General features: G+C 41.4%; 1 protein-coding gene across 1 annotated transcript in view; it reads right to left on the bottom strand.

Moving 5' to 3' along the window:
• Positions 1-9,171: 9,171 nt before the first annotated feature.
• EHHADH (enoyl-CoA hydratase and 3-hydroxyacyl CoA dehydrogenase) overlaps positions 9,172-26,840 on the bottom strand; it is a 54,537-nt gene continuing 36,868 nt past the window's right edge. Inside the window, exons 6-7 of the mRNA XM_019958524.2 lie at positions 21,396-21,737; positions 9,172-12,119 (exon numbers count right to left, since the gene is read on the bottom strand). Coding sequence (XP_019814083.2) covers positions 10,858-12,119; positions 21,396-21,737 — 1,604 coding nt within the window. The 3' untranslated portion in view covers positions 9,172-10,857. The remainder of the gene's footprint in view (positions 12,120-21,395; positions 21,738-26,840) is intronic.

Below are 26,840 nucleotides of genomic sequence, written 5' to 3'. Positions count from 1 at the left end.
AGGATTTAGATAGTTGAGGAAGACAAGGCACCAAATGAGGAGATATACAGAGCTCTGTTGGGATGGGAGTCCTGGAGATGAGGGACGGCTGGGAGTTCAGGGCTTCCTGATCACAGCAGGACCAGCTGCTGTGGGAAGAGTGACCTGGAAGGTCTATACGGCAGAAGCTGTGTATTGGAGGCTGTGGTGCACGGCCCAGGTCCCCCCTTTCAGTAACAAGGCAGTACTCCCTAGGCTGCTGGGAGAAGCCAAGGACTTGAGTTCCTCCAAGGATATTCAACTTGGCTGAAGGTATATGCCTTGTCCAAGGCCATGCCTCCCTCCCTGGGGACAACCCACATCCCAAAAGTTGGAAGCGCAAAGGCCCAATCCCCTTGCCTCAATTCAGGACATCTCTGAAGGGCTTTCTGAGCCTCAGAGCTCCCCAAAGATCTGCTGAGGCTGCTGCCACATCTGCTTCATGGTTCAACTCCTCCTTCTGCTCAGTCTTGTTTTCTTCACTCCCTCAACAGGGTTATTCCCAAGAGCTCTCACTAGGAACCTTCCTACAGGGAAATCTCTATTTCAGAGTCTCTTTCCTGGGAAACGTGTTTGACACCAACTGCTAACAGAAGTGGTCTCAGGAAGCAAAATCTAAAATGGGATTCTAGAGCTGGATTACAAACCAGCCAACCAGCAATGAAAATGTCATCTGGTAGTAAATGGAGTATTGAAAACTAGCATGCTGTAACTGTGCAAATGTTAAAACCTTGATCAGTGGACAAGTTGGGACAAGATATCCATAGAAGGTGATGGGGGTGCTATTTCAGGCATTTGAGAGGTTACAGGAAGTCATAATTACATGGATTCAGATGGCTGTTGCTGAGGGCTATTCCTGTACTGAAGAAATACAATAAAAGGTGTGAAGGTGATTAACTACCAATCTAAGACAAACTGTGAATGTCAGTGGACTTCCCTGGCAACATATAAGAGAGATATTTGCTGAAGTCACAGGACGGGAAGTCACAGACGGTCAGGCCCAGGGTTTAATTATGAGGCAATGGAGTTTCAGAGGAAGGGTGACTTCTCATTGCAATTCTGCTTTGTCAAAGTTAAGGCCTTGATTGAGAAGAAGTGGGGCCCTGTGAACGGCAAGGGGGACATCTGGGTCAGTGAATTGAAAATATCGAATTTTGAGTTCCCCTGAACACTTTGGGCCTGCAGAAGAGGCCCACTCCTCCTTCCTAAAGACCTGTGCTCCCCACTTCCTCAAAAACAATTCAGAGCCTTCTGTTACCCAAGACACAAGCTAGCTCAGGAAATAACTCCCCTCCTGGGCATCAGAACAATAACGAGAGTGAAGTTACAAAATAACCCATCCAGGGAGAAGCTAAGACTAAGACAAGAAAGGGTTTGTATCCTCAAGGAGGTATAGGATCTAGCCAAGAGGTGTTGGCAGAAGCTGGAGAGCATGTAGGAGTGACCCGTGGCTGGATCAAGATGGGCAGAACATAAATTTTGGTAGAGTGAGTTTACTGATGTGGAAACCCTTTCCATGATGTACAGAGACACACACAGGCTCTGTGTCCAGGCAGGGTCTAGGATACACATTACTAACACACTGCTAGGCTGGCTCTTGGAGGCTTGGAGAAAGTGATCGCACATGTGTGGTGAAGTAGGCATGCCAAAATACCATGGCAGGTGGCAGAAGAAGGAACGAAAAAGACTCCAAGAAGTGGCCTGAGGTAGGAATACATGGGCAATGGCAAGGTCTTGGAAGGTTTGTCAGGGCCCAGAAGGAAAAAATACTGGAAGATTGGAGACAGCAAAAACTGGGGAATCAAGGGATGCACAGATAGGAGTGGGCACAGACTATGAAGAGCTGTGCATCACATGTTAGGGCCTCCAGAAAACAGCTACCACAGAATATGAATCAAACAACCAAGGAGATAGAGCGATCGGGCTGGCTGACATCAACCAGTGACGCCAGGCAAAATCTTGGCCTTCTCTGCCCGCCGAAGCCGAATGAAAAATACAGAGACAGAGTTTGGAGGAAATAGAAAGGCAGCTTTTATTCTCAGCCAGTGGAGAAGGGAACACAGTAGGCTCAAGCCTCAAGAACTGTGCCCCGCCTCCATGAGGAGCTTATACAAGGCAATTGCTCACAGTCAGGAGTCAGTGATGAGGAACAAAAGTGATAGGATCTTGATTTCTTCCTCTTGCATTGTCTTCCTCAAAGGCAGTCATAAACTGGTGTCGGTAACCCAGTAATTGAGTCTGGCAGTTAGGTGGCTCTGCAGCTTTCTTTCCGATATGTAACTTTAAGGGGAAGGGTGTTGTTAGGGTAAGCACCAGATAGGAGATGTATTTAGCATAGAGTCAAAGGAAAACATGTGGCTTGTAGAATACTGGAATGGTCTGCCATGCCCCCCTCCAGGGGATCTTCCTGACCCAGGGGTTGAACCTAGGTCTCTTACATCTCTTGCATTGGCAGGCAGGTTCTTTACCAGTAGCACCACCAGGGAAGCCCACTGCAGGGCTTCCTTTTCCAAGAACTTAGAGAGGCTCTGAACCAGTGACATAAGCGCCCATAGAATATTGCATCAGACCAAAGGACACACTTTAAAACCAAGGTGGTACAGAAGTAGGCAGGCATATAACCGTGGAGTCCTTGTTCTGATCACACACTACACCACTCAGAAGCTACTAGCCTTCCTAATAGAATAATGGAATATCTGTTGGAAGAGATTACTGAGTTTCCAGCTTGGAGATTATATTTTCAAGTGGTTCACACCCTAAATCAAGAACTATGATTTCTTTCAAAGAATCTTTTTAAGGGTGCTTTCTTTGAAGGAATCTTTTGTGAGGGTTAATTTAGTTAGATTAAATAGTTTAAATATTCTCTTATCCCAGCTCACATAATTTGCAATATTTCTCAATACACTGAAAGCAAATATACAAGGAAAGAGGTCATTGTCAATCTCTCTACATTTTGGGACTTGCCTGCTTCCCTCATGATACTCCGCTCCTGACACGTGGCTGTCTGAGACACAAGCTGGTGAAGACAACAGTGTCCATGTGTACATGAAGTATTAATGAAAATCAATCTCTTATTTTTACAAAGATAAGGAGCAAGAGTAGTTCTAAGTATTTTCTATCCACACCTCTATGAATCATCTTTCATACTGCTTTGGGTAGGGGCACCCCAATTTAGAGACCTCTGATCTAGTGAGCAGAAGGTCTGAGCACTCCAGATCCAGGACCTCTTTTTTGGTCAGTGCTAAGAAACATTGCTTTTTTTTTTTTTTTTTCAGTCACAGTTTCAATTTCAGCACTTGTGATTGGTTTCTTCATATTTTCTATTTCTTCCTGGTTCAGTCTTGGGAGATCACATCAGTACCTTTCTAAAAATTTGTCCATTTCATCCAGGTTTTCCATTTTCTTGGCTCATAGTAGTCTCTTATGATCCTCTGTGTATTTCTGTAGAGCTTCTCCTATTTGATTTCTAATTTTATTGATTTGAGTCCTTTTCCTTTTTTTCTTGATGAGTCTAGCTAAAGATTTATCAATTTTCTTCATCTTTTCAAAGAACCAGCTTTTAGTTTCATTGATACTTTGCTATTATTTTCTTTCTTTCTATTTCATTTATTTCTGCTCTGATCTTTATTATTTTCTTCTGCAAAGAAAAGAAATAATAGGTTTTGCTTGTTCTTTCTCTAGCTGATATTACTTCTTGAATTACTCTTCTTTCCATCTTTCCTCTGATAACACATGCTTTGTTAGTGTTTTTTATCTCTATTTAGGTAGGAGTCAATTTGTGGCTCGGAGAAGGCAATGGTACCCCACTCCAGTACTCTTGCCTGGAAAATCCCATGGACGGAGGAGCGTGGTAGGCTGCAGTCCATGGGGTCGCTAAGAGTCAGACACGACTGTGTGACTTCACTTTCACTTTTTACTTTCATGCATTGGAGAAGGAAATGGCAACCCACTCCAGTGTTCTTGCCTGGAGAATCCCAGGGACGGTGGAGCCTGGTGGGCTGCCGTCTATGGGGTCGCACAGAGTCAGACACGACTGAATCAACTTAGCAGCAGCAGCAGCAATTTGTGGCTCAAGTAGGCCTGTGAGACTGTTATCTACTAAATGTTGATATAATCCTTTCTACTATCTTTAAGGACCTTTATCCTTGTGGTCTAGATTTAAATTATGTTCAGGTTCTTTGTTTATGTGAACTACAACAAATATGTGTGAAATATAACATACAAGTTTATGAGCAATTCAACATCAAGTTGAAAAACACATCACACTGGCAAAAAATTTTGTTTATCTTAAAATAAGAAATCTTGTTTAATGAGTCTAGATTCCCAAAGCTACCTGTGTGTCAGAATAACCTATAGCACTGAGAAAACAAAAAAAGAACAAAGCAAAACTCACTCATTCTTGAACCTCACCTGCACTGGGACTTTTCAGGTGGCACCAGTGGTAAAAGAACTTTCCTGCCAATGCAGGTGACATAAGACATGTGGGTTCGACCCCTGGGTTGGGAAGATCCCCTGGAGAATGAAATGGCAACCCACTCCAGTATTCATGCCTGGGAAATCCCAAGGACAGAGGAGCCTGGCAGGCTACAGTCTATGGGGTTGCACTGAGTCGGACACGACTGAAGCAACTTAGCACAAACAACACAAAAGGGTCAGCTGTGAGGAACTAAAGAGCTACAATAGCAGTGACCTACCTGTGAGTTGATTTCTCTCTCTCACAAATGACTGCTGGAAGGCAGAGCAGCAATTCTGCCTCATGAGGTCCTAGGGGACCAAGTTCTTTGTAGTCCTCCTTTCTGCAGTCCCTAGGGACTTTCGTCCTTGTGATCCAGTATAATGGGTTGAACTCCAGCCTTCGCATCTGTGTTCTAGGCAGCAAGATAGAGGAAGGGACAAAAACAAACAAACAACCCACCCCCCCAAAAATGAGGAAAAGGATGCCTATCATCTGATCCTTAAGGTAGGTTCCCAACACAATTGACACTGCCATTTACACCCCATTGTCTAAATCTTAGTCACATATTCACAACTGGACTCAAGAGAAGCTGACAATAATATTGTTTATTGCGAGCACACAAATGCTTAGCTAGAAACTAGGGTGTGTAAAGTTTATTGCTACAGAAGAAGCATTGGGTGACAGCCAACAGTCCCTGCCCAAACTCACAAATCAAGGACTTTTTAGGCCTTGGCAGTCTTCAGGAATCCAAGTGCACTTATGAATTGGTTGGAGAGAGTTTTGCAGTACCCCATCCTAAAGGCTCTTACATTAAGTCCAGGATTAGCAACTGCTTCTGTGCGCTCTTAGAGGAGGGGGAAGATATGCACAAGGTCGATCGCATCAGCTCTGTGCATGTCATTTTATCAGATGCTTTCAGACACTCACTCCCAGGCTACTTTAAGTTTGGTGAAAGAGAACAAATATTACAACTGAAATACCCTGGAATTCTTTGGACAAGAATTAAAAGCCCTGTCATCTCTCTCACATTCCTCTTTCTAAGGGTGCCAGGAAAAAAGGAAAAAAACAAAAACGAAAACAAGAGGAGCAGACAACATGTACAGTTAACCCTGGAGCAAGGCTGGGGTTAGTGGTTTTGACCCTTGACCCAGTCTAAAATTTCAGCCATAATTTATATTGCGCACATGCTAGATCTCTTCCGTCATGTCCAGCTCTTTGTGACGCTATGGACTGTAGCCTGCCAGGCTCCTCTGTCCATGGGATTCTCCAGGCAAGAATACTAGAGTGGGTTGCCATGCTCTTCTCCAGGGGATCTTCCTGACCCAGGGATCAAACCCACGTCTCATGTCTCCAGTATCGGCAGGTGGGTTCTTTACCACTAGTGACAAGTGGGCCCTCCATATACTCGATTCCTCAGCTATGGCTCCTCTGTGTCAGCAGATTCAATCAGCCACAGATGGTGTAGTACTGAAATGTTTACCACTGGAAAAAAAATCCAAGTTTAACTGGACCTGCACAGTTCAAATTCGTGTTGTTCAAGGGTCATCTTTTTCTTAGTTTGGTCCATTGGAGACTTTCTAAGTGGAGACAATCTAAATAGAAACTTTCCCTCTCTCTACTTTCGTCTCCTAACTTTTAGAAAGATACTTAAAGCAATAAACAGAAGAAACTGCTTTTGGCTTGAAACCTCTACACAGCGTGCCCCGGAAATAATACTGGGTGTTGTACAGCTTTGTGAGGTATGTTCTCAGTAGACATCTACTTTATACATAGTGTCAATAGTGTATGTGATTAAAGTTGTTTTTAAACATAGTCCAGAGAACTTGATTTGGATTAATCTCATCAATGGCTACCAAGAGAGTTCAGCTAATCTAATGAGTCTGCAATATTTCTGACTTTTTCAGTGTCTGTTTTAAACACAAGTGTAAAACTCTAAAAATTTCAGGTTCCAAAGTGGCAGAGGAACCAGAGGTCAAATTACCAACAGTTGTTGCATCATGGAGAAAGCCAGGGAATTCCAAAAAAACGTCTATTTCTGCTTCATTGACAATGCTAAAGCCTTTGCAAGGAGATCCAACTAGTCCATCCTAAAGCAGATCAGTCCTGGGTGTTCATTGGAAGGACTGATGTTGAAGCTAAAACTCCAATAGTTTGGCCACCTCATGCGACGAGCTGACTGAGCTGACTCATTTGAAAAGACCCTGATGCTGGGAAAGATTGAGGGCAGGAGGAGAAGGGGACGACAGAGGATGAGATGGTTGGATGGCACCATTGACTTGATGCACATGAGTTTGGGTGGACTCTGGGAGTTGGTGATGGACAGGGAGGCCTGGCGTGCTGCAGTTCATGAGGTCGCAAAGAGTTGGACATGACTGAGCGACTGAACTGAACTGAACTGAACTGAAAGCCTTTGACTCTGTGGATCACAACTGTGTGGAAAATTCTTAAAGAGCTGGGAATACCAGACCACCTTACCTGCTTCCTGAGAAGCTTGTATGCAGGTCATGAAGGAGGTTAGAACAAGCCATGGAACAACTGACTGGTTCAAAATTGAGAAAGGAGTACATCAGGCTATATGTTGTCACCCTGCAGAGTACATCATGTGAAATGAGTGCATCATGTGAAATGCCTGACTGGATGAAGCACAAGCTGGAACCAACATTGCCAGGAGAAATATCAATTACCTCAAACATGCACATGATACCACCCTTATGGCAAAAAGCAAAGAGGAACTAAAGAGCCTCTTGATGAGGGTGAAAGAGGAGAGTGAAAAGCCTGGCTTAAAATTCAACATTCAAAATACTAAGATCATGGCATCTGGTCCTATCACTTCATTGCAAATAGATGGGGAAACAGTGGAAACAGTGACTGGTTTTATTTCCTTGGCTCTAAAATCACTATGGACTGTGACTGCAGCCATGAAATTAAAAGACACTTGCTCTTGGAAGAAAAACTATGACAATCCTAGATAGCGTATTAAAAAGCAGAGACATCACTTTGCCAGCAAAGGTCTGTATAGTCAAAACTACGGTTTTTCCAGTAGTCATGTACAGATGTGAGAGCTGGACCATAAAGAAGGCTCAGAACAAAGAATTGATGCTTTTGAACTGTGGCACTAGAGAAGACTCTCGAGAGTCCCTTGGACTGCAAGGAGATCAAACCAGTCAATCCTAAAAGAATCAACCCTGAATATTCATTGGAAGGACTGTTGCTGAAGCTCCAATACTTCAGCCACCTGATGCAAAGAGCCAACTCATTGGAAAAGACCCTGATGCTGGGAAAGATCGAGGGCAGGAGGAGAAGGGGGTGGCAGAGAATGAGATGGTTGGATGGCATCACCAACTCAATGGACGTGAACTTGAGCAAACTCACCAGGGGATGGTGGAGGACAGAGAAGCCTGGTGTATTACAGGCCATAGGGTCGCAAAGAGTTGCAAAGAGACTGAACAACAGTGCTGTGGAGTATGATTTGCAGGCACATTTCTGTAACATCATTAATCAAGGGAGTTAGGACCTCTCACTCTCTTTCTTGCAAGCACACCTATTTCTGTGGGAAATGAATAAGCAGATAGCAATTGCAGCTGCACAGTGGCTTTTCTGATTTAAGGAACATCATTAGTCTCATCTTCAAAGCTGGAGTATTATGGCAAAGCTTCAAGGGTGCTTGTAATATGTAGTTCTTGTCAGAGTCAATTACTATTAGAACACATTTTTTAAAATGTCATTCAGAAGGTGATTTTTTTTTGAAAGATAGTTAAAATTTTTTAAATAACAACAAAATAAGCCTTTAAGCAAGTGCATTTTCAATAACTGGATAGTATATCCTGGAAAGGTTTCTTCATATTAACCACTGCTGTTTGCAGAACCCAAAAGCTTGAATCAGTTTTGCCTCTTTTGATACAAAATAAGGATAAATGAACTCATATTTCTTCTTCCCATGATACATATAAAATGTTGGTCCTTAATATTTATTGAGTCACAGACACTTCAGAGAATATGATATAAGATAAGATATGGTACCTTTTCTAAGAAATGCAGTCAGATACATACACACAAATATTAGCACAAAGTTTCAGGGATTATGGACTCATAAAAATCTATTTATAGACACTCTAGTGTCAAAACCCCGATCTAGAGGAGAATGTAGGAGGAAAATAAGTTTTAAGAACTCAAAAAAAAAAAAAAAAAGAGCTCAAGATTGAAATCTATGCAAGGTCTAAAGAAGAAAAAGTTATGTGTTTATTAATTTGAAACAAATTTACATTAACTTGAAACTAAGTTACTTTGCAGAGTTACTATTTTCAGGAATTTTTTCTATTTATCTCTTTAATTATATAAACTCCAACAATATATATCTCAAAAATTATTCTAAATTGAACTACAATTCAAAGCACATTCTAAAAGTTTTTTTTATTTGTTTTTGGTTTACTTTTTACAATGAAAACATGTACTATATTCATCCAAGATTTCTCTGTTAGAACTTTTGGTAATTTTGTTTGGGTTCATTGGCGAAAATATTGTAAAAACCAACTCATTCACATCACCCTGAAGGACAATAACCTAAGCCTATTTGTTTCTTATATGACAAGGGATTGCTGGATTAATGCCCCTCCAGATTCTTGATCTACCAAGTGCTGTGCAAGATGTTCACGGGTGCAGAGTGTCTGTTGAATGAAGGGTCCACAAGACTTCCTAAGTAAGTAAACAAGTTGCTTACTTGTTTATTAACTTGATTAAGATATAATTCACATGCAATACAATTCACACATTTAGGGTATACAACGCAATGGTTTTAAGTAGATTTACAGAGTTATGCAACCATCAAAACAATAATTTCAGAACATTTTCATTAACCCAGAAAGAAACTCTGTACCCATCAGCAGCCACACCCTGTTCCCTATCCCCAATCATTCAGCCTTTGGCAAACTGTAATCTGCTTTCTATCTCAATAGATTTGCCTATTTTTTCACTTAGCATAATATTTTCAAGATTCATCATGCTGTAGCATGTATTAGCACTTCTCTTCTTTTTATGACTAAATAATATCCTACTGTATGGCCAGTTTACATTTTATTTATGCATTCATCAGTTGATGGACACTTGGATTGTTTCCAATTTGGGGCTGTTATGAATAGTTCTGCTCTAAACATTTGTGTACAAGTTATTGTGCTGACTAGTCCCTCAACTTTTAACCAAACAAGGCAAAAAGTAAAAAGAGAAGAATTCTTATAACAAAATTACACAAAATTTGTTTTTCAATAATTTTAGACTTGTCAGGATTCAACCTTTTCATACTCAACATCACAAAGGCTTCCCATGACCAGGAAACTGGTATTATTACTTTATCACAGAATTAGAGGAGGTTAGATCCCTGAGATTCCCACCTTACACTAAGTTAACAATTTGCTGTTGTTGTTCAGTCACTCAGTTGTGTCCTATTCTGCGACCTCAAGGACTGCAGCACTCCAAGCTTCCCTGTCCTTCACAGTCTCCCAGACTTTACTTTCCATTACTGCTGCTTGAATAGAAGAGTAAATAAAGACATCTAGTGGTCTTGAGGAAATCATCATCAGACATTACTGAGCCTCTTGCAAGCAGCAAGGACAACTGTACATATGGGCCTTGGACAGAAATGCTAATATTGAGTGTCACTTTCTAAGCTCCTTTCACTCCCCATTCTGGTCTGAAGTATGTGGTTTCCTCACTAACTCCCAACTGTGTTTTGCCTGAATTTCAACACCCTTCTGCCATTGAAACTTTGCCCCTGGCCTCCCCCTGGGCAGCTTTCCAAGCTCACGCATAGAGACCCCTACTGCGGACCCTACCCTGCCAACCATCTCCGCTCTACCTCTGAGACTCTGAACTGAAGGCTTTATCACAGGCTTCCTTGCCCCTCCAGGTTTTAGGCCTGTTAAGTGTTGTGCAAGATGCTTAGGGATGAACAATGAGGATCTGTTGAATGAAGGGTCCATAAGATTTCCTATCACTGCCACATGTGTGAGGATGAAAGACTCAACATGAATTTATGCATTTATCAATTAATAATTGATGACATATTTCTCACATGATCAAGGAACTGGGGACCTCAACTTATTCCTGAGCCTCTCTCCTTAGCTATTACAATGTTAACACAAGTTTATTCACTGCAACTGAAATCATTTATCTGATACAGACAGATCCCTGGCATAAGAAGCACATTCCTGAAGATTTGACCCATTAGAATCATCAGACAGAAGATCCAAAGAGGGGTTTTAGCCAACTGATTATTCCTTTCATTTTGTATTTCAGAGCACTCTTACTTTGGATCTCTTTGGATTAGTTTCTATGAATTTCAGTGAGTGTTACCTGATGCCAGCAGGTAAGGCAAAACCTGAAAGGCTGAATCACAGTTTACTGCTGGGGGGTCCTGCCAAGCTTTGCCACTCTTCCAGAGGAAGGTTTCCCTGGGAAGCCAGTTTTTTAAGATAGTCACAAGGCTCTAGTTGGGGAATATCAGGATTCTGCCTGTGGTATTTCTGCAACTTCTCTAGCACTGTGGGCAACCCAACTGTGGAAGCATAGAACATGGGCCCACCCCTGTGCCTTGGCCATCCAAACCCGTGTAAATAGATAACATCAATGTGCTCTGGGATAGCCGCCATCCCTTCTCCCAAGATGCGAAATGCCTCATTGATGAGTGAATATAGGCAGCGCTCGAGGATCTCATCCCGGCTAATGATACGTGGTTTGATGTGATACGTTTCCCTGTACTGTGCCAGAAATTGGGAAAGCCAGGGATCAGGTTTGTGAATCCTCCCCAGGGGTTTATCATAAAGGTACCAACCCTTACCTGTCTTCTGACCAAACCGTCCTGACTCACACAGCATATCAGGAATTGGGCAATATCTCCGGCCGCCTCGCTTCCGGGCAGAACTTCCTGGAGGCAATGTAGGTCCAGTAAGACCTTGCCCTTTGCGGGATTTCCAACCTATATCCAACCCAGCAAGATCAGACACTCTAAAAGGTCCCATTTTGAAACCAAACTCTTCCAGCACCTCATCTATCTCCTCTGGTTTACTGCCTTCTTCTAATAAGAAGTATGTCTGATCATAATAAGACCTCAGCATTCGATTCCCAACAAATCCAAAACAATTGCCTACAACTACTCCAATCTTCTTAATCTTTTTTGATAAATTCATAACCGTGGCAATGGTGGTGGGGGAAGAGAATCGGCTGGGAATAACCTCTAACAACTTCATGACATGAGCTGGTGAGAAGAAGTGGGTGCCAATGACCAAGTGAGGACGGTCACTGGAAGAAGCAATCTCATCAATGTCCAGGGCTGAAGTGTTGGTGCATAAAAGTGCTTCTGGCTTGCACACAGCTGATAGTTCAGCAAAGACATGCTTCTTCAAGTTCATGTCCTCATAAACTGCTTCAATGACTAAATCTACACCACTGAGCTCTTTCATAGATGTAGTTAACCTGGGTTTTGGTCCTGACCAAGGGTGCCCACTCTGCTGCATTTTGGATGCTTCTTTTTCCAAGATGGAGGTTATTATCTTGCTTGCAGTCTCTAGCTGCTTCTTGTCTGATTCTACGGCAATCACAGGGATCTGGGCCTTTGCAAAAGAAATGACAATGCCTCGGCCCATTGTTCCTAAGCCTGCAGATAAGCGTGAAAGAGAAGAATGAGTCAATGGTATTGGAAAATGGGAAATAATTCAGTGAATGGAAGGTTTCTGTGGAAACGTGGCATTCAGAGATAGCAACTCAAGGACTACAGGTAGATTGAATACTAGTTAATGTTAGGAACTGTATTAAGTGCTCCAGGGGGTAAAACAATAAAAAGGATTCACACACACACACTATTCGAAATAGTAAACAAGTTCAGCAAGATTGTAGGGTGCAAGATCAATATATAAAAATCAATTGTATTTCTATAATAAACAATCTAAGTATGAAATTAAGAAAACAATTCCACTTTTAATAGCATTAAAAAGAATAAAATACTTCAGAATAAATTTGAGGAAGAACTTTAAGACTTGCACATGAGAAACCAAAGAACATTACTGAAAGAAATGAAAGAAAACCTAAATAAATTGAAAGATCCATGTTCGTGGATCAGAAGACAATATTGTTAAGATGGCAATACTACCCAAGTAAATCTGCAGATTCAGTGCAATAACTATCAAAAGTCCAACTGGTATTGTGCAGAAATTAACAAGCTGATTCTAAAACTCATATAGAAATACAAGAAATGCAGAATAGCCAAAACAGTATAGAAAAAGAAAGAACAAAGTTTTAAGATTCATTCTTCCCAATTTCAAAACTTTTGACAAATCTACAGTATTCAAGACAGTGTGATAGTGGCATAAAGGACAGACACATAGATCAACGAGATAGAACTGAGTCTGGAAATAAATTCACACACGTATGGAAAATCAATTTTTAACAAGGGTGCCAATATAATCCAATGGGGAAAGAATAGACTTTTTCAACAAACGGTGCTGGGACAACTGGATATTCACACATAAAAGAACGATGTTGAACTTCTACTTCACACCATACATAAAAATTAACTTAAAATGATCAAACACCAAAGCAAGAGCTAAAACTATAAAACTCTTATGAGGAAATCTTCATGACCTTGGATTAGGCAATGATTTCTTAGAAATGACATCAATAACACAAGCAGTCAAAGGGAAAAAAACGGATAAATTGAACATCGTTAAAATTAAAAACTTCTGTGTTTCAAAGGACACAAAAAAGAAAGTGAAAAAAAACCCACAGGATGGGAAAAAAATGTCTTCAAATCATATATCAGACAAGGTACTTGTATCAGAATATATAAAGAACTTGAACTCAACAGTAAAAAGACAACTGAATTTAAAATTAGGCAAAGGATCTAATAAACATTTCTCCAAAGAAGATATACAAATGGCCAATAAGCATATACAGAGATGCCTAACACCACCAGTCATTTTGGAAATATAGACAAAAATTCCAGTGAACTACCACTTCATACCCACTAGGATAGCCATAATTAAAAAGACAGATAATAACAAGTTCTGGTGAGAAAATGGAGAAATTGATTCACTATGGCAAATTGTAAAATGGTGCTGTTGCTGTAGAAGACAAGTTGGAGGTTCCTCAAAATGTTTAACATGGAGTTACCATATGAGTAGGTAAGTAGGTGGTTATATACATAATTCAAGAGAAATGGAGACATACGTCCACATAAAACTTATAGACAAATGTTCATAGTAGCATTATTCAAAATAGCCAGAAAAAAGAAATAAGCCAGGGACGCCCCTGGTGGTCCAGTGACTAAGACTCCATGCTCCCAGTGCAGGGGGCCTGGGTTTGAACCCTTCTCAGATCCCACATGCTGCAATTAAGAGTTCACATCCTCACATACCTCAACAAAGTTAGAAGATCCTGCGTGCTGCAACTAAGACCAGGCGCAGCCAAATAAGTAACATTAAATTAAAAAGAAGAAGCAAGCCAAATGTCCATCAACACGAATAAACAAAAGGTAGCATCTCTTTCCGGGGAAGGCAATGGCACCCCACTCCAGTACTCTTGCCTGGAAAATCCCATGGATGGAGGAGCCTGGTAGGCTGCAGTCCATGGGGTCGCTAAGAGTTGGACGCGATTGAGCGACTTCACTTTCACTTTTCACTTTCATGCATTGGAGAAGGAAATGGCAACTCACTCCAGTGTTCTTGCCTGGAGAATCCCAGGGACAGAGGAGCCTGGTGGGCTGCTGTCTATGGGGTCGCACAGAGTCGGACACGACTGAAGCGACTTAGCAGCAGCAGCATCTCTTTCTGGGGCTACTCAGGTGGTTTCAGTGGTAAAGAATCCACCTGCAAAGGCAGGAGACACAGGTTGGACCCCTAGGTCAGGAAGACGCCCATGGAGAAGGGCATGACAACCCACTGCAGTATTCTTGCCTGGAGAATCCCATGGACAGAGGAGCCTGGAGGGCTACAGTCCATAGGGTCCAAAAAAATTGCATACGACTGAGCATGCATGGACAATATATCTCTCCTTTGGAAAAATCACTCAGCTGTAAAAGTAAATGATACATCCGATAGTGTGGATGGGCCTTGAAAAACATTATGCTAAGTTAAAGTTGGACACAAAAAGTTACATGTTATATGATTCCATTTGTATGAAATGTTCACAATAGGGAAATCAATAGAGACAGAAAATTGATTAGTAGTTGCCAGGAGCTGGGAGGAAGGGCAATGAGGAATGACTGCTAATGGGTACAGGTTTTCTTTTTAGGGTGATGAAAAGGTTCTAAAATTGTTTGTGGCATACTTCCGTGGCAATCCAGTGGTTAAGACTGCACACTTCCGATGCAGGGGGCATGGGTTCAATTCCTGGTTGGGGAACTAAGATCCCACAGGCCGTGGGGCACAGCCAAAAAACTAAAAAAAAAAATTTTTTTAAGTCTAAAAAAGTAAAATAAAATTGTGGCAATGGTTGGACAACTTTACAAATATCTAAAAACAACTTAAGTGTGCTCCTTTTTTGGTGACATTGTTACTATGTATCTTAAAAACGTTTTATGATAAGATACATATACCATAAAACTTAACATCATAACCATTTTTATGTGTACAGTTCAGTGGCATTAAGCACATTCACAAAGCTGTGTAACCAGCACCATCTCGCACCATCTATCTCTAGAACTCTTCCCATCCTGTAACTGAAACTGTGCTCATTAAACCAGAACTCCCCATTTCTCTCCCTGGCAATCATCATTCTATACTCTATAATTGTGAGTACTCTAGATACCTCATATAAGTGGAATCAAATAGTATTTGTCCTTTTGTGACTAGCTCATTTCACTTAGCAGAGGAGCCTCAGGTTTATTCATGTAGTATGTGTCAGAATTCCCCACCTTTTAAGGCTGAATATTATCCCTTTGAATATATATATATATATATATATATATATATATATATGTAGCACATTTTGTTTGTCCATTCATCTGTCAATGGACATTTGGGTTGCCATTATGCCACTATTGGGAATAATTCTGCTATGTACATGAGTGGACAAATATCTGTTTGAGTTCTTGCTTTCAGTTCTTTTGGATATGCCCAGAAGTGGAATTGTTGGATTGTATGATAATTTTATTTTTAATTTTTGAAGGAACTGCCATACTGTTTTTCATAGCAGCTGCACCATTTTATGTTGAATTGTACTCTTTAAATGGGTCAATTTCATCACATATGAGTTTCATTTCAAGAAAACTGTAATTCAAAATCGGTGTAGTACCAACCCTCAGGGCTTCCGTGATGGTTCAGATGTTAAAGAATCTGCCTGCAATGCAGGAGACCAGGGTTCAATCCCTGGGTTGGGAAGATCCCTTGGAGAAGGATATGGTCACCCATTCCAGTATTCTTGCCTAGAGAATTCCATGGACAGAGGACCCTGGTGGCCTGCAGTCCATGGGGTCGCAAAGAGTTGGACACAACTGAGCGACTAACACTAACACAACCCTTAAGGATCTTATAACCTAGCGATGGGAAGAAGAAAAGTTCACAAGTATTCACCATGTAAGGTAAGGTAAATGATGAGAGAAGTTCTTTGGTGCTTCAAAGGAAAGATATTATTTTTGGTTAGATGAGTCAAGAAAAGCTTCAAGATAAAGAAGAAATATTTGAAGAAATATTTAAAGAAAGGTCATACTGAAACAGTATGAAATGATGAACCACCTGGCTGGGGAAGGGAAAAGGAAAGTGAGAAATATTTTAAAGAAAGGCAAGAAGAATGGAAAATATAGAAAAATTATTTGATGGCAAATATGTTGCCGTTTCTTCCCCACACCATTTCATTTTCTTCTTGGGCATATAGGAGGCTGTACTTTCTAGACCTCTTATATCCCAGTAGGGCCTGTAACTAATTCTGGTCAAGGAAATGGGGGAAGGGTGGTGTGGGAGCACAACTGGCCCCTAAAATCTCCTACAAGATCCTTCATCACCACCTGGGTACAGAGGATGCAGAGATCAACTCTGAGGACTTGGAGGAGACCCTAGAGCAGGTGTTGGCCTGCAGGTCACATCCAGCCCACTGCCTGCTTTTGTACTGCCTGTGAGCTAAGAATGGTTTTACGTTTTAAACAGTCGAAAATTAAATAGTAAGAATATTTTGTGACACCTGAAAATGATATCAAATTCAAATTTCAGTGTCCATAAATAAAGTGTTACTGGAATCAATCACAGTGATTTGTTTTTATATGGTCTGTGGCTATACTCGTCCTCAACAGCAGAGTTGAGTAGTTGCAGTAGAGAACGTAAGGCCCCCAAAGCCTAAAACATTTACTGTTTAGCATTTTACAGAAAAAGTTTGCTGACCCTTGTCCAAGAGAATGGTAGAGCCACTAGTTGGAAAGAACCTTGTTTTAGAATTATCTTGAGAGTGAGGAGGAAATACATCTTTATCATGTTAAGCTGTTGAGACTGTTATCTGTTATAGCAGCAGCTTATCTGTTACCTGACCAACCTGCTGTGGATGAAACAGTTCAGTGAAAGCTATGTACATATTACTCTTCTGCACTTCACATTGACTAGCTTTAGGTCTTTTTAAAAAAATTGAATATAGCTGATTTACAATATTATATTAGTGTTAGGTATATAACATAGTGTTTCAGATTTTTATAGATTATATTCCATTTAAAGTTATTATAAAATATTGGTTATATTCTCTGTGCTGTACAGTATATCCTTGTAACTTATTTATTACATGTATAATAATTTATACCTCTTAATCCCTTGTGAGGATTGGTTTTGAATATATTATGTTATCAATCATTAGAAATTATTGATTTAGTTCCTCTGGAATATATTTAATTTTTAAATCATATTAAATTATTTAATACATATTTTGAATTATTTAAAACAGTTTTGCAAATTTACTAAACATCTGTGTTTCACTCAGTAACAATAAGGCTGGATAGCTCTCACTGCTGAAGCAGCTTGTATCCTAAACTTCAGCCTGAGTAAACAGAAGGTAGAGGTGGGGGTTCAAAACCCTGGCCCCCTGGCTTTCAGTCCCAAACTTCATATAAAATTCCTACCAATCCTGGTGGGCTGTCGTCTATGGGGTCACACAGAGTCGGACACAATTGCAGCGACTTAGCAGCAGCAGAGAGTACAATCTCACAGGAACAATAAGGACTCATGAGAAGTTTATGTGAAAGTGCTTTGTAAAGTACAACGTGATACAGATGATGGAACTGAACACAGCAGAGAAGGAAAGCCACTTGTGAGTGCAGAGCACAGCTCCTTGCACTTACCTCGCAGAGCAGGGCTGCTGAAGGACCTTCGGGGCTCCAAGCAACTCATAGTCCTAACCACAGAGTGGGCCAGACTAATGCTTTCTAGAAGTGTCTTAGCTATAATTTTACTCACTTCCTTGTAAGCACGAAAGCTTCCATGTTAAATTACCTTATACTATTAATAGTAAAGCTTAAAAAAAAATAAAGCTTATTGAGTGTTCATAAGGAACACATTAGAAATGCATTAAAGCATTTTGCATGTATTAACTCTTAATCCTCACCACAACCCTATGAGTTAAGTCCTATCATTTAATCCACTTTACAAATGAGCAAACTGAAGATGTAAGTAACTTCCCTGAGGTCTGATACCTAGCAAGTAGGTGTGCTGGGGTCTCAATCCAAGTCATGTGAAGAGTCTGCATCCTTAACATACAGAATATATGGTTTCTCAAGTAGAAATAGAAGGATGGGAAGGATTTTTAAGAGCAGTCGGTTGAGTTATAGTCCTACGCACGCCTTCAGCATGTGACTTGGAGTCACTATACTCAGAGTCCTAGTTTCCAAATTCTTCAAATTGGGAATGTGATTGCTGGAAGCTCTGATCTCATGAGTTTTGGTGAAGATCAAATCAGACAAAGCATGTAACAGCTCTCTGTAGAAGTTGCGACTTCTACAAAGTAGATGGCAATAGGTACTAGCCTCATCACTCCTATTAGAGAACCTGGAAACAGAACTTGGACCTTTTATATATATACATATTTGTTTATTTATGGCTATGCTGGGTTTTCATTGCTTTGTGTGGGCTTTTCTCTAGTTGCAGTGAGTGAGGGCTATTCTCTAGTTGCGGTGCACAGGCTTCTCACTGTGGTGGCTTCCCTTGCCGTGGAGCACAGGCTCTAGAGCATGGGCTCAGTAGCTGCAGTTCCTAGAATCTAGAGCACAGGCTCAGTAGTTGTGGTGCAGGGGCTTAGCTGCTCCGTGGCACATGGGATCTTCCCAGACCAGGGATCGAACCTACATTCCCTGCATTGGCAAGTGGATTCTTTACCACTGAACCACCAGGGAAGCCTGAACTTGGGCCCTTGAAATGCAGCTTTTAATCTAAAGCAGAATTATCCTTGCTGCTCTTCTGATTAATAAACAATGTCTTGTTGGGGGAAAAAAAAGAAGTATCAGCTATTATTTTAGATCTTCAGTTCTATAAACTGGTATTTTTTTCATTTAATCACTAAAAATATACATGAAACCAGTAACTGTTTCCTTCCAAAAGTTCTTCACTAACTTCTCACAACCTTGTGGTCTCAAAGTTCTCAAGAAAGTAGGGCTGAAAGACCAAGATTTTCACTGTTGGTAATTATGTTTTCATAGGTCAATACTGTATGTATATTGAATTTAGTTTCCTAAATTTTCCTCACTAAACACACACAGACAGGGACCAGGAGTCCTGTTCCTGGACCAAGTCACTGCTTTTAACTACCCTGGAATTAAATCTCATCAAGAACCCCTCCTACTCAGTGAAGTAAATAAAGGATAAGGGATGCTTTGACTGCTGGTTCTTCAGTGTCTAGTCAACAGCAGTCTTCTCCCCTTCTGACAGCCCTGAGAGCCCAGGCGAGGTGAAAGAGAGTGGACTTGCAGTGGTGCCAACCCAATCTGAGGGCACAGCTCATTGAAGTGCAAACCTGGGCTCATCAGGGCTGGGGTTTTCCAGGGGACCCAATGAAAGGACAGCAAGTCACAGCTTTTGAGGATGTTGGCAAGAGAGTAGCTGAAGTGATGATTGGAAATGAAAACTGAATAGAGAAGAAAGTAAAGATTAAAAGAGCTTATCAAGTAACGGATGCAGTTGGAATAACTGAGAAAGGGATGTGCAGAAACACAAGGTGTTAGTGAAAAAGTACGAGTTCACATTTCAGTGGTGGAGAAATGTTCAGGGTGAAGCCCGAAGTGTGGGTCACGGAAGTGAAGTGAGGCGAATGTCACTGGATCTGAGGAGGCGAAGGAACCCAGAAGCTGGATGGATTCTCCACACAAGGACAGCGGTAGGATTTGGGCCAAAGTGGATAACCATGAGCCAGGTACTAAAATGAGGAGGGATAGAGCAGGCAGGGAGATGGCAGCAAAACAGAGGAAGAGTGTCCAGAAAGGGGTCACGGTCTGAGAGGGGAAGTGGGAAGTGACAGTACAGTCCAGGGAATGTGGGAAGAAGCGACAGCATTCTTGAGAGGGCTGCAGGAGAAGCAAGTGCCCGGGGTAAGTCAGGTTTCAGGCAGGAGACAGAGTGAGAGCCACTGGTGAACCAGATGAGGCTGCGGGCGCATTCCAGAGGACATGGGGTACAGAGGGAGGCTGCGTCACCAAGACCAAGGTGGGCAGAGCAGAAAGCGGATAAACATGATGAAGCGGGAAATGACCAGCTCTCTCACTTTATTTTTATCCACATTGTCTTCTACGTAGTTTAAAAGCTTTTGCAAATATTTTTCAGAACAATGTGGTGTATACTTAAAAAAAAACTCGAACTTATAAACATTCCATGCCAGACACAAGCAGGAAGTCTTTTTAAAAAGCTCATGATAAGGAAACAGGGAAATTCTCAAATGATGGTGGACAAACACGATACTGATAAACTTAAGAGTTTTTACTATTATTCTGCATTAATTATTCTTGGCTTGAAGGAAAACAGGAAAGAAGAAACAGGTAAGTACATAAGTAGAAACAAATATTGGTGTTGCTGAAGGAATATAAAAAGGTACATTCAGTTCTTTACCATACTATTTATCAATCTCCTTAAAAAATCACAAGTGAACAGAGTCAGTGCTACAAGGAGCACAGTATGTTTGTATTGAAGACATACTACTTTATTCCAAATTTCACTAAGACAACTACAGACTAAGATGTAGAGAAGGCTCTTTCATTCCACACTGCACTGGTGCTAGAGAGCTTGGTGAAGATTAAGAAAGTTGGTGCTTTTAGTAAACTTTGGACCTCCTCTCCCAGAAGACTGTATACAGGCTAATACATACAACACTCCACTTACTATTTCAGGGGATTTGGAATCCACCCAAGACCATTCTTGGGCCAAGACTAAGTGAAGTTTAGGATAGTGGCCCAAAGAAGCCATTCGGAGAGCTAGCTTCTGAGGAAAGAAGACCTTTCTCAAATTGTTTGAGAAATTTTCAAGGGGAAAAAGTAAGGAAGCCCACGTTTCAGGTTCAGATGAATTTGGGGATAGTGGCTTTGAATCAGAAGTGAATGGATGCAAGGACCAGAAAGACACAGCCTTCATTCCCAATCCCTAGCTATAGGAGTGACAGGCCACACCTTGAAATGTGGTACTCATGATAATCTTGCTGGGAAACCCAGGGATGAGAGACATGTAAGAGGCAGAAATGAGTTTAAAAATGCCCAGAGTCTGGAATCACACAGATGTAGCATTAGAGGACTTGGGTTTAAGTAGCTCACTGTTGAGAAGGCCTAGTGTTTCTAAGCCTCACATGCAAAGATAGTTCATGGGCTGGGGTAAAAATTAAGTTGACTAAAAAAGTGACATGTTCAGCAAAGAGCCCGGAACATGGTGGCCCAAAGCAAATGGTAGCACTTGACAAATGCCAATTTGGGGAGTGACATTGCTCATGTTCTTACCGAGAACGCCAACAGAGGAGATGGGCCGTCCCAACGCTGTTTTCCAGGAAGCTCCAGAGGGAGTGGACCACTTATTTGCCATCCTCTCAGCAAAGAAAACATATTGCAGGGCCTTGGCCTGCCCTGAGGTATTAAGGTACAGGCCCAGCTCCTTTTCCTTCTTGCTGCCCATGTCATATGGATATTGGACAGCAGCCTGGACTGCTTGGACACAGGCCTCCGGAGACAGCCACCCAGGGTACCGCTTCCGCACCTGCAGAAGGGCTTCACTGAAAATGGCATCCATGTTGGGCAAGCTCGGGACTGGCATGTTGCAGATTCTACGGGATTCTGGAGATTGATCTAAAAGAAATAAGAAAGAAAATTTGGAACTGTTATCTATATCAAAGGATTGTGCATATATAATAATAAATACTATTTAAGACATTTTTTCCATTCAATGATTAATTAATGTGTTTCTTTTTAAAAATCTTTTTAATTGGAGGAAAATTGCTTTACAATGTTGTGTTGGTTTCTACCATACAATATCGAGAATCCATCATAATTATACATACATATATATAAATATATATATATCCCTCTTAGGCCTCCCTCCCCTCCCCTCTAAACTTCCCTCCTGGCCTCTATTCCCCTCAGCCATCACAGAGTGCCAGGCTGGGCTCCCTATGTCATATAGCAGCTTCCCGCTAGCTATTTTACACACGGTCGTGTATGCACATCAATGCTACTTTCTCAATTCATCCCGCCCATTCCTTCCGCTACTGTGTCCACAAGTCCATTCACTATGTCTATGTCTCTATGCCCTCCTTGAAAATAGGTTCATCAGTACCATTTTTCTAGATTCCATATATATGCATTAACATATGGTATTTGTTTTTCTCTCTGACTTACTTCACTCCTTATAATAGGTTCTAGGTTCATCCACCTCACTACAACTGACTCAGTTGTCAAGATATTTAATGTAACACTAATAACAAAATCTCTGACATCTTTGCGACTTAGGCCCATAACACAGAATTTAATAGATTCAAAGCAATTTCAAGTTACCTAATTGAGGCATAAAAGTTACATCTTCCTTTTATTTCAAGGCCAAGATAACATTACGATGGATCAGTTATATTAATCTGCCAGTGAGCTTAAGGAAAATAGTTCTGAGTTAATAATATTTTAGGTTCAAAATAATTTTAACTCCATTCTTAACAGTAACAAAAACTTTAAAATCCCTAGAAAAGGAGACAGTATAATATTGGCACAAAGACATACAAATCAGTGGAAAAAACTGAGTTAAGAAATAAACCCTTATAATCATCACCAAGTGATTTCCAACATGGGTGCCAAAACAATTTAATGAGAGAAAGGAGAGTTTTTTTTAAACAAACGAAGCTGAGGACAACTGAATATCCACATAAAACAAGTACACGGGTCCTTACCTAGCACCATATATAAAAATTAACTCAAATATGGGCCATAAATCTAAACTGAAGAGTTAAAACTCTAAAAAATAAGAAAAATCTTTATAACATTTGGTTAGGCAAAGTATTCTTGGCACAATTCACAAAAGAAAAAAATTCATTAAGTTAGACTTCATCAAAATTAAAGACTTTTGTACTTCAAAGAACATCATTAAGAAAATGAAATGATAAACTAGGAGAAAATACTTGCATGGTAGGCGAAATAACACCCTCCCCAAACATCTACTTCCTAATCCCCAGAACCTAAGAATATATTATCTTACATGGCAAAGAGACTCTACAGATATAATTAAGGTTAAAGACCTTGAGATGTGATGTTTACCCTGTATTATCCAGGTAGGCCCAATCTAATTTTATGAACCCTTAAAAGAGGAGAGCCTCTCTCAGCTGTAGTGAGAGAGGAAGAGTCAGAGAGATGCCACACAGAAAGTTCTGTTGATGACAATGTGGCTTTGAAGATGGAGGAAGGGGACCAAGAGCCACTCCTCTAGGCTAGGAATGGCCATCAGTTTACAACCAGCAAAAACATAGAGACCTTGGTCCTACAACACAAGTACTGAATTCTGCCCACAACTCAAGTGAGCAATAAACAGATCCTCCCCAAGAACTTTCAGAAAGAAGTGCAACTGTTGACACTTGGGTTCAGTCCAGTGAGACCCCTACCAGACTTCAGACCTGTAGATAGATAAGATAATACATTTGTATTGTTTAAACTGTTGAGCTTGCTGAGCTTGTTATATCAAGCAACAGACAATGAATACAACTTGCATATCAAACATCTAATAAAGTATCCAGAGTATACAAAGATCTCTTATGACTCAATAATAATAAGGCAAAGAACTCAGTTTTAAAAATGGGTGAAAACTTGAGTGTGTATTTCACCAAAGAGCATATGTGTGTGTGTGTTAGTCACTCAGTCATGTCCAACCCTTTGCAGCCCATGGACTATTGTCCACCAGGCTCCTCTGTCCATGGGATTGTCCAGGCAAGAATACTGGAATGGGGTTGCCACTCCCTTCTCCAAGGGATCTTCCCAACCCAGGGACAGAATCCGGGTTCCCTGCACTGCAGACAAATTATTAATCATCTGAGCCACAATTGTTCAGTTATCCTGTGAGTTAGCCAATCTTAAGTTTATGGGCTCCCCTGGTGGTTCAGACAGTAAAAAATCTGCCTGCAATGCAGGAGACCCAGGTATGATTCCTGGGTCAGGAAGATCCCCGGCAAAGGGAAAGCCTACCCACTCCAGTACTCTTACCTGGAGAATTCCATGGACAGAGGAGGCTGGCAGGTTATAGTCCATGGAGTTGCAAAGAATAAGACAGGACTGAGTGACCAACACTCTTACTTTTTTTCAAGCTCAGCAGAGAAAGAAGAAGTCCTTTCCAGGGCCTACAGCTGATTTAATTTCCTAGTGGCCCATAAGATAGATGAGAACAGATAGTGGGGAGAGGGAAGTAGGGGGAGAGTATCGAGTGGATGAGGAAAGAGATCAGAGCTGTTAGTTTTGTGGCACCTGACAACAGGTGGCTAGTACAGTCTTTGTGGGGACAGAGCTTAGATGGGTATCTTAGAGCTGGATCTCTGTCCTTGTGATGCTGCCACCAGCCCACCATCACAGGGGCTGATTCTCAACATCATAGTGCACATCAGAGTTATTTTAGGACTTTTAAAGATGACCATGCTCCGCTGTGAACTCAGTTAAGATTCTTTAAGGGTGGGGCCTGGACATGAGTATTTTTTAAAAATTCAGTAGGTGATTTTGGGACTTCCCTGGTGGTCCAATGGCTAAGACTCTGTGCTTAGAGGGGGCCCAGGTTTGATCCCTGGTCAGGGAACTAGATCCCACATGCCACAACTGAAGATCCTACATGCCACAACAAAGACCTGGTACAGTCAAATAAAAAAAAAATTCAATAGTTGCTTTTGAGGTATAGCCTTTTGGAGGTCCAAGAGCAGAGGATTTATCAGCCACCATATCAGAAGTCATCTGCAGCTCCTGGCTACTTTGACCTGGCAGAGATTGAAGCAAGAAGAGAATGAAAAAAAAGGAAGAAGAAAAACGCTTAATGGTGTGCAGTAATTTTAGCCAATTGGCACACTCCTAGTATCCCAGGGATACTCAGAACCTCTGAGACTGCAGACAGGCATTTTGGGATACCCCACAGCACTTGTCCAGACCAAACTAAGCATATCTATTGGAGAGGGCACAACCGTTGTGAGGTTTTTCCCTGCTCAATTTCCTATCCTTTTTGTTCTGTGGCTGTAATTGAAGGATGAACGGAGAAGGCAATGGCACCCCACTCTGGTACTCTTGCCTGGAAAATCCCATGGGCGGAGGAGCCTGGTAGGCTGCCGTCTATGGGGTCGCACAGAGTCGGACATGACTGAAGCGACTTAGCAGTAGCAGTAGCAGCATTATTTTACAACTTCATTTTATTCCTACAAAATTATTCAGAATTTCCCCTTTGGGTCTACAGGTATGGTGTTTTCAAAGTGTATTTCTTATATATATGCTAGTTCTAAAGTCACTCAGCTGTACCTACATAATAAGAGAGGCAAGTGTGAGCAGGTCAGAACCAGCACTAGCTCCGCCAGAAAATGGGAAAGAGAGGAGCTAATTAATGATTCAAGTATGCTTATAATTGAATTCTTTCCCTGACCCATTCATATTTTTTTCTTAATTCTTTGAAGTTTTCTAAGGCAGAAGTTTTCATTTAAAAAATAAGTGAATCATATGCCTCAAGGAGGAAAAGGAGATAATTATTTCCCCCTTTTCCTTTCTAGTAAGCTGACAAGAAGAGATTTTCTCTCTCTAGGATAAAGAGAGGCAATGTACAGTGTGCAGTTTACAAAAATGGTTTCCTAAGACATACAGGACTCTCTCTAGATCTGATAAACAGACTCTTTCTCATAGAAGCTCTGCAAAGAACAGACAGAACAACTGAACTTTTTCTGGGCTTGCTGCTGCTGTTGCTAAGTCGCTTCAGTCGTGTCCGACTCTTTGCGACCCCATAGACGGCAGCCCACCAGGCTCCCCAGTCCCTGGGATTCTCTAGGCAAGAACACTGGAGTGGGTTGCCATTTCCCTCTCCAATACATGAAAGTGAAAAGTGAGAGTGAAGTCGCTCAGCCGTGTCCGACTCTTAGCGACCCCATGAACTGCGGCCTTCCAGGCTCCTCCGTCCATGGGATTTTCCAGGCAAGAGTACTGGAGTGGCGTGCCATTGCCTTGGGGTCCCCAAACAACTGGGGTACATAAAAAAAGAAGCCCGATTTAGATATATGCTTAGGCTTCCTAGGTAAGGCAGTGTCACTCTGCTTCTGTGAAACATGTTTATACAAATGTTCACAGAGAGTAAAAATAAATTACAAACAGCAAAAGATAAAATGGATGAGAAAGATGAAACCATTAAGATTTTTTTTAAGTTACAAAATCCAAATGAACATACAGATCAAGGTGTTTGAGCAGAATAAGAATCGCTAAAAATGCCTACCATAGCCCAGGGCAGTGACAGTAATAGGACCAGGGTTTGCTGGAGGGGCAAAAACAGAGCACTGGGTTCCTGAGCTGAGGCTCCCACTTGGATGTCCCCTGTGCTCATCTTCAGCTAACAGCACACACTTTCAGCTTCAGGCCAGAATCACACTCGTGGGAACAAGGGGTTCTTACTCCATTTGGGAACTAGCAGGCTGCTGGCCAAATGCAAATAAACTGCATTTGACAGGACCCTCCCCTCCCCAGTTTAGCCAAAGCAATCCGGATTGGCCAAGCAACTGAATTGCTCTGCTAAATCCATTGCACTGCAGTCATCAGGGAGGCTTCGTGTAACAAGAGTATTAAGATGCATGAAGCTAATTAACTTCCACAGTCAGCTCTCCAGGATGTGTGTTAAGTTTATAGAGAAACTTGAAGCTACTGCCCAAGTCATATTTTTAGATACATATGTTAATCTCCTACAAACTGGCTCCA

This window comes from Bos indicus, chromosome 1 (assembly GCF_029378745.1).
Source record: "Bos indicus isolate NIAB-ARS_2022 breed Sahiwal x Tharparkar chromosome 1, NIAB-ARS_B.indTharparkar_mat_pri_1.0, whole genome shotgun sequence".
Lineage (NCBI taxonomy): Eukaryota > Metazoa > Chordata > Mammalia > Artiodactyla > Bovidae > Bos > Bos indicus.
Note: the sequence above shows the minus strand (reverse complement) of the source record. Positions and strands in the feature narration are given on the sequence as shown.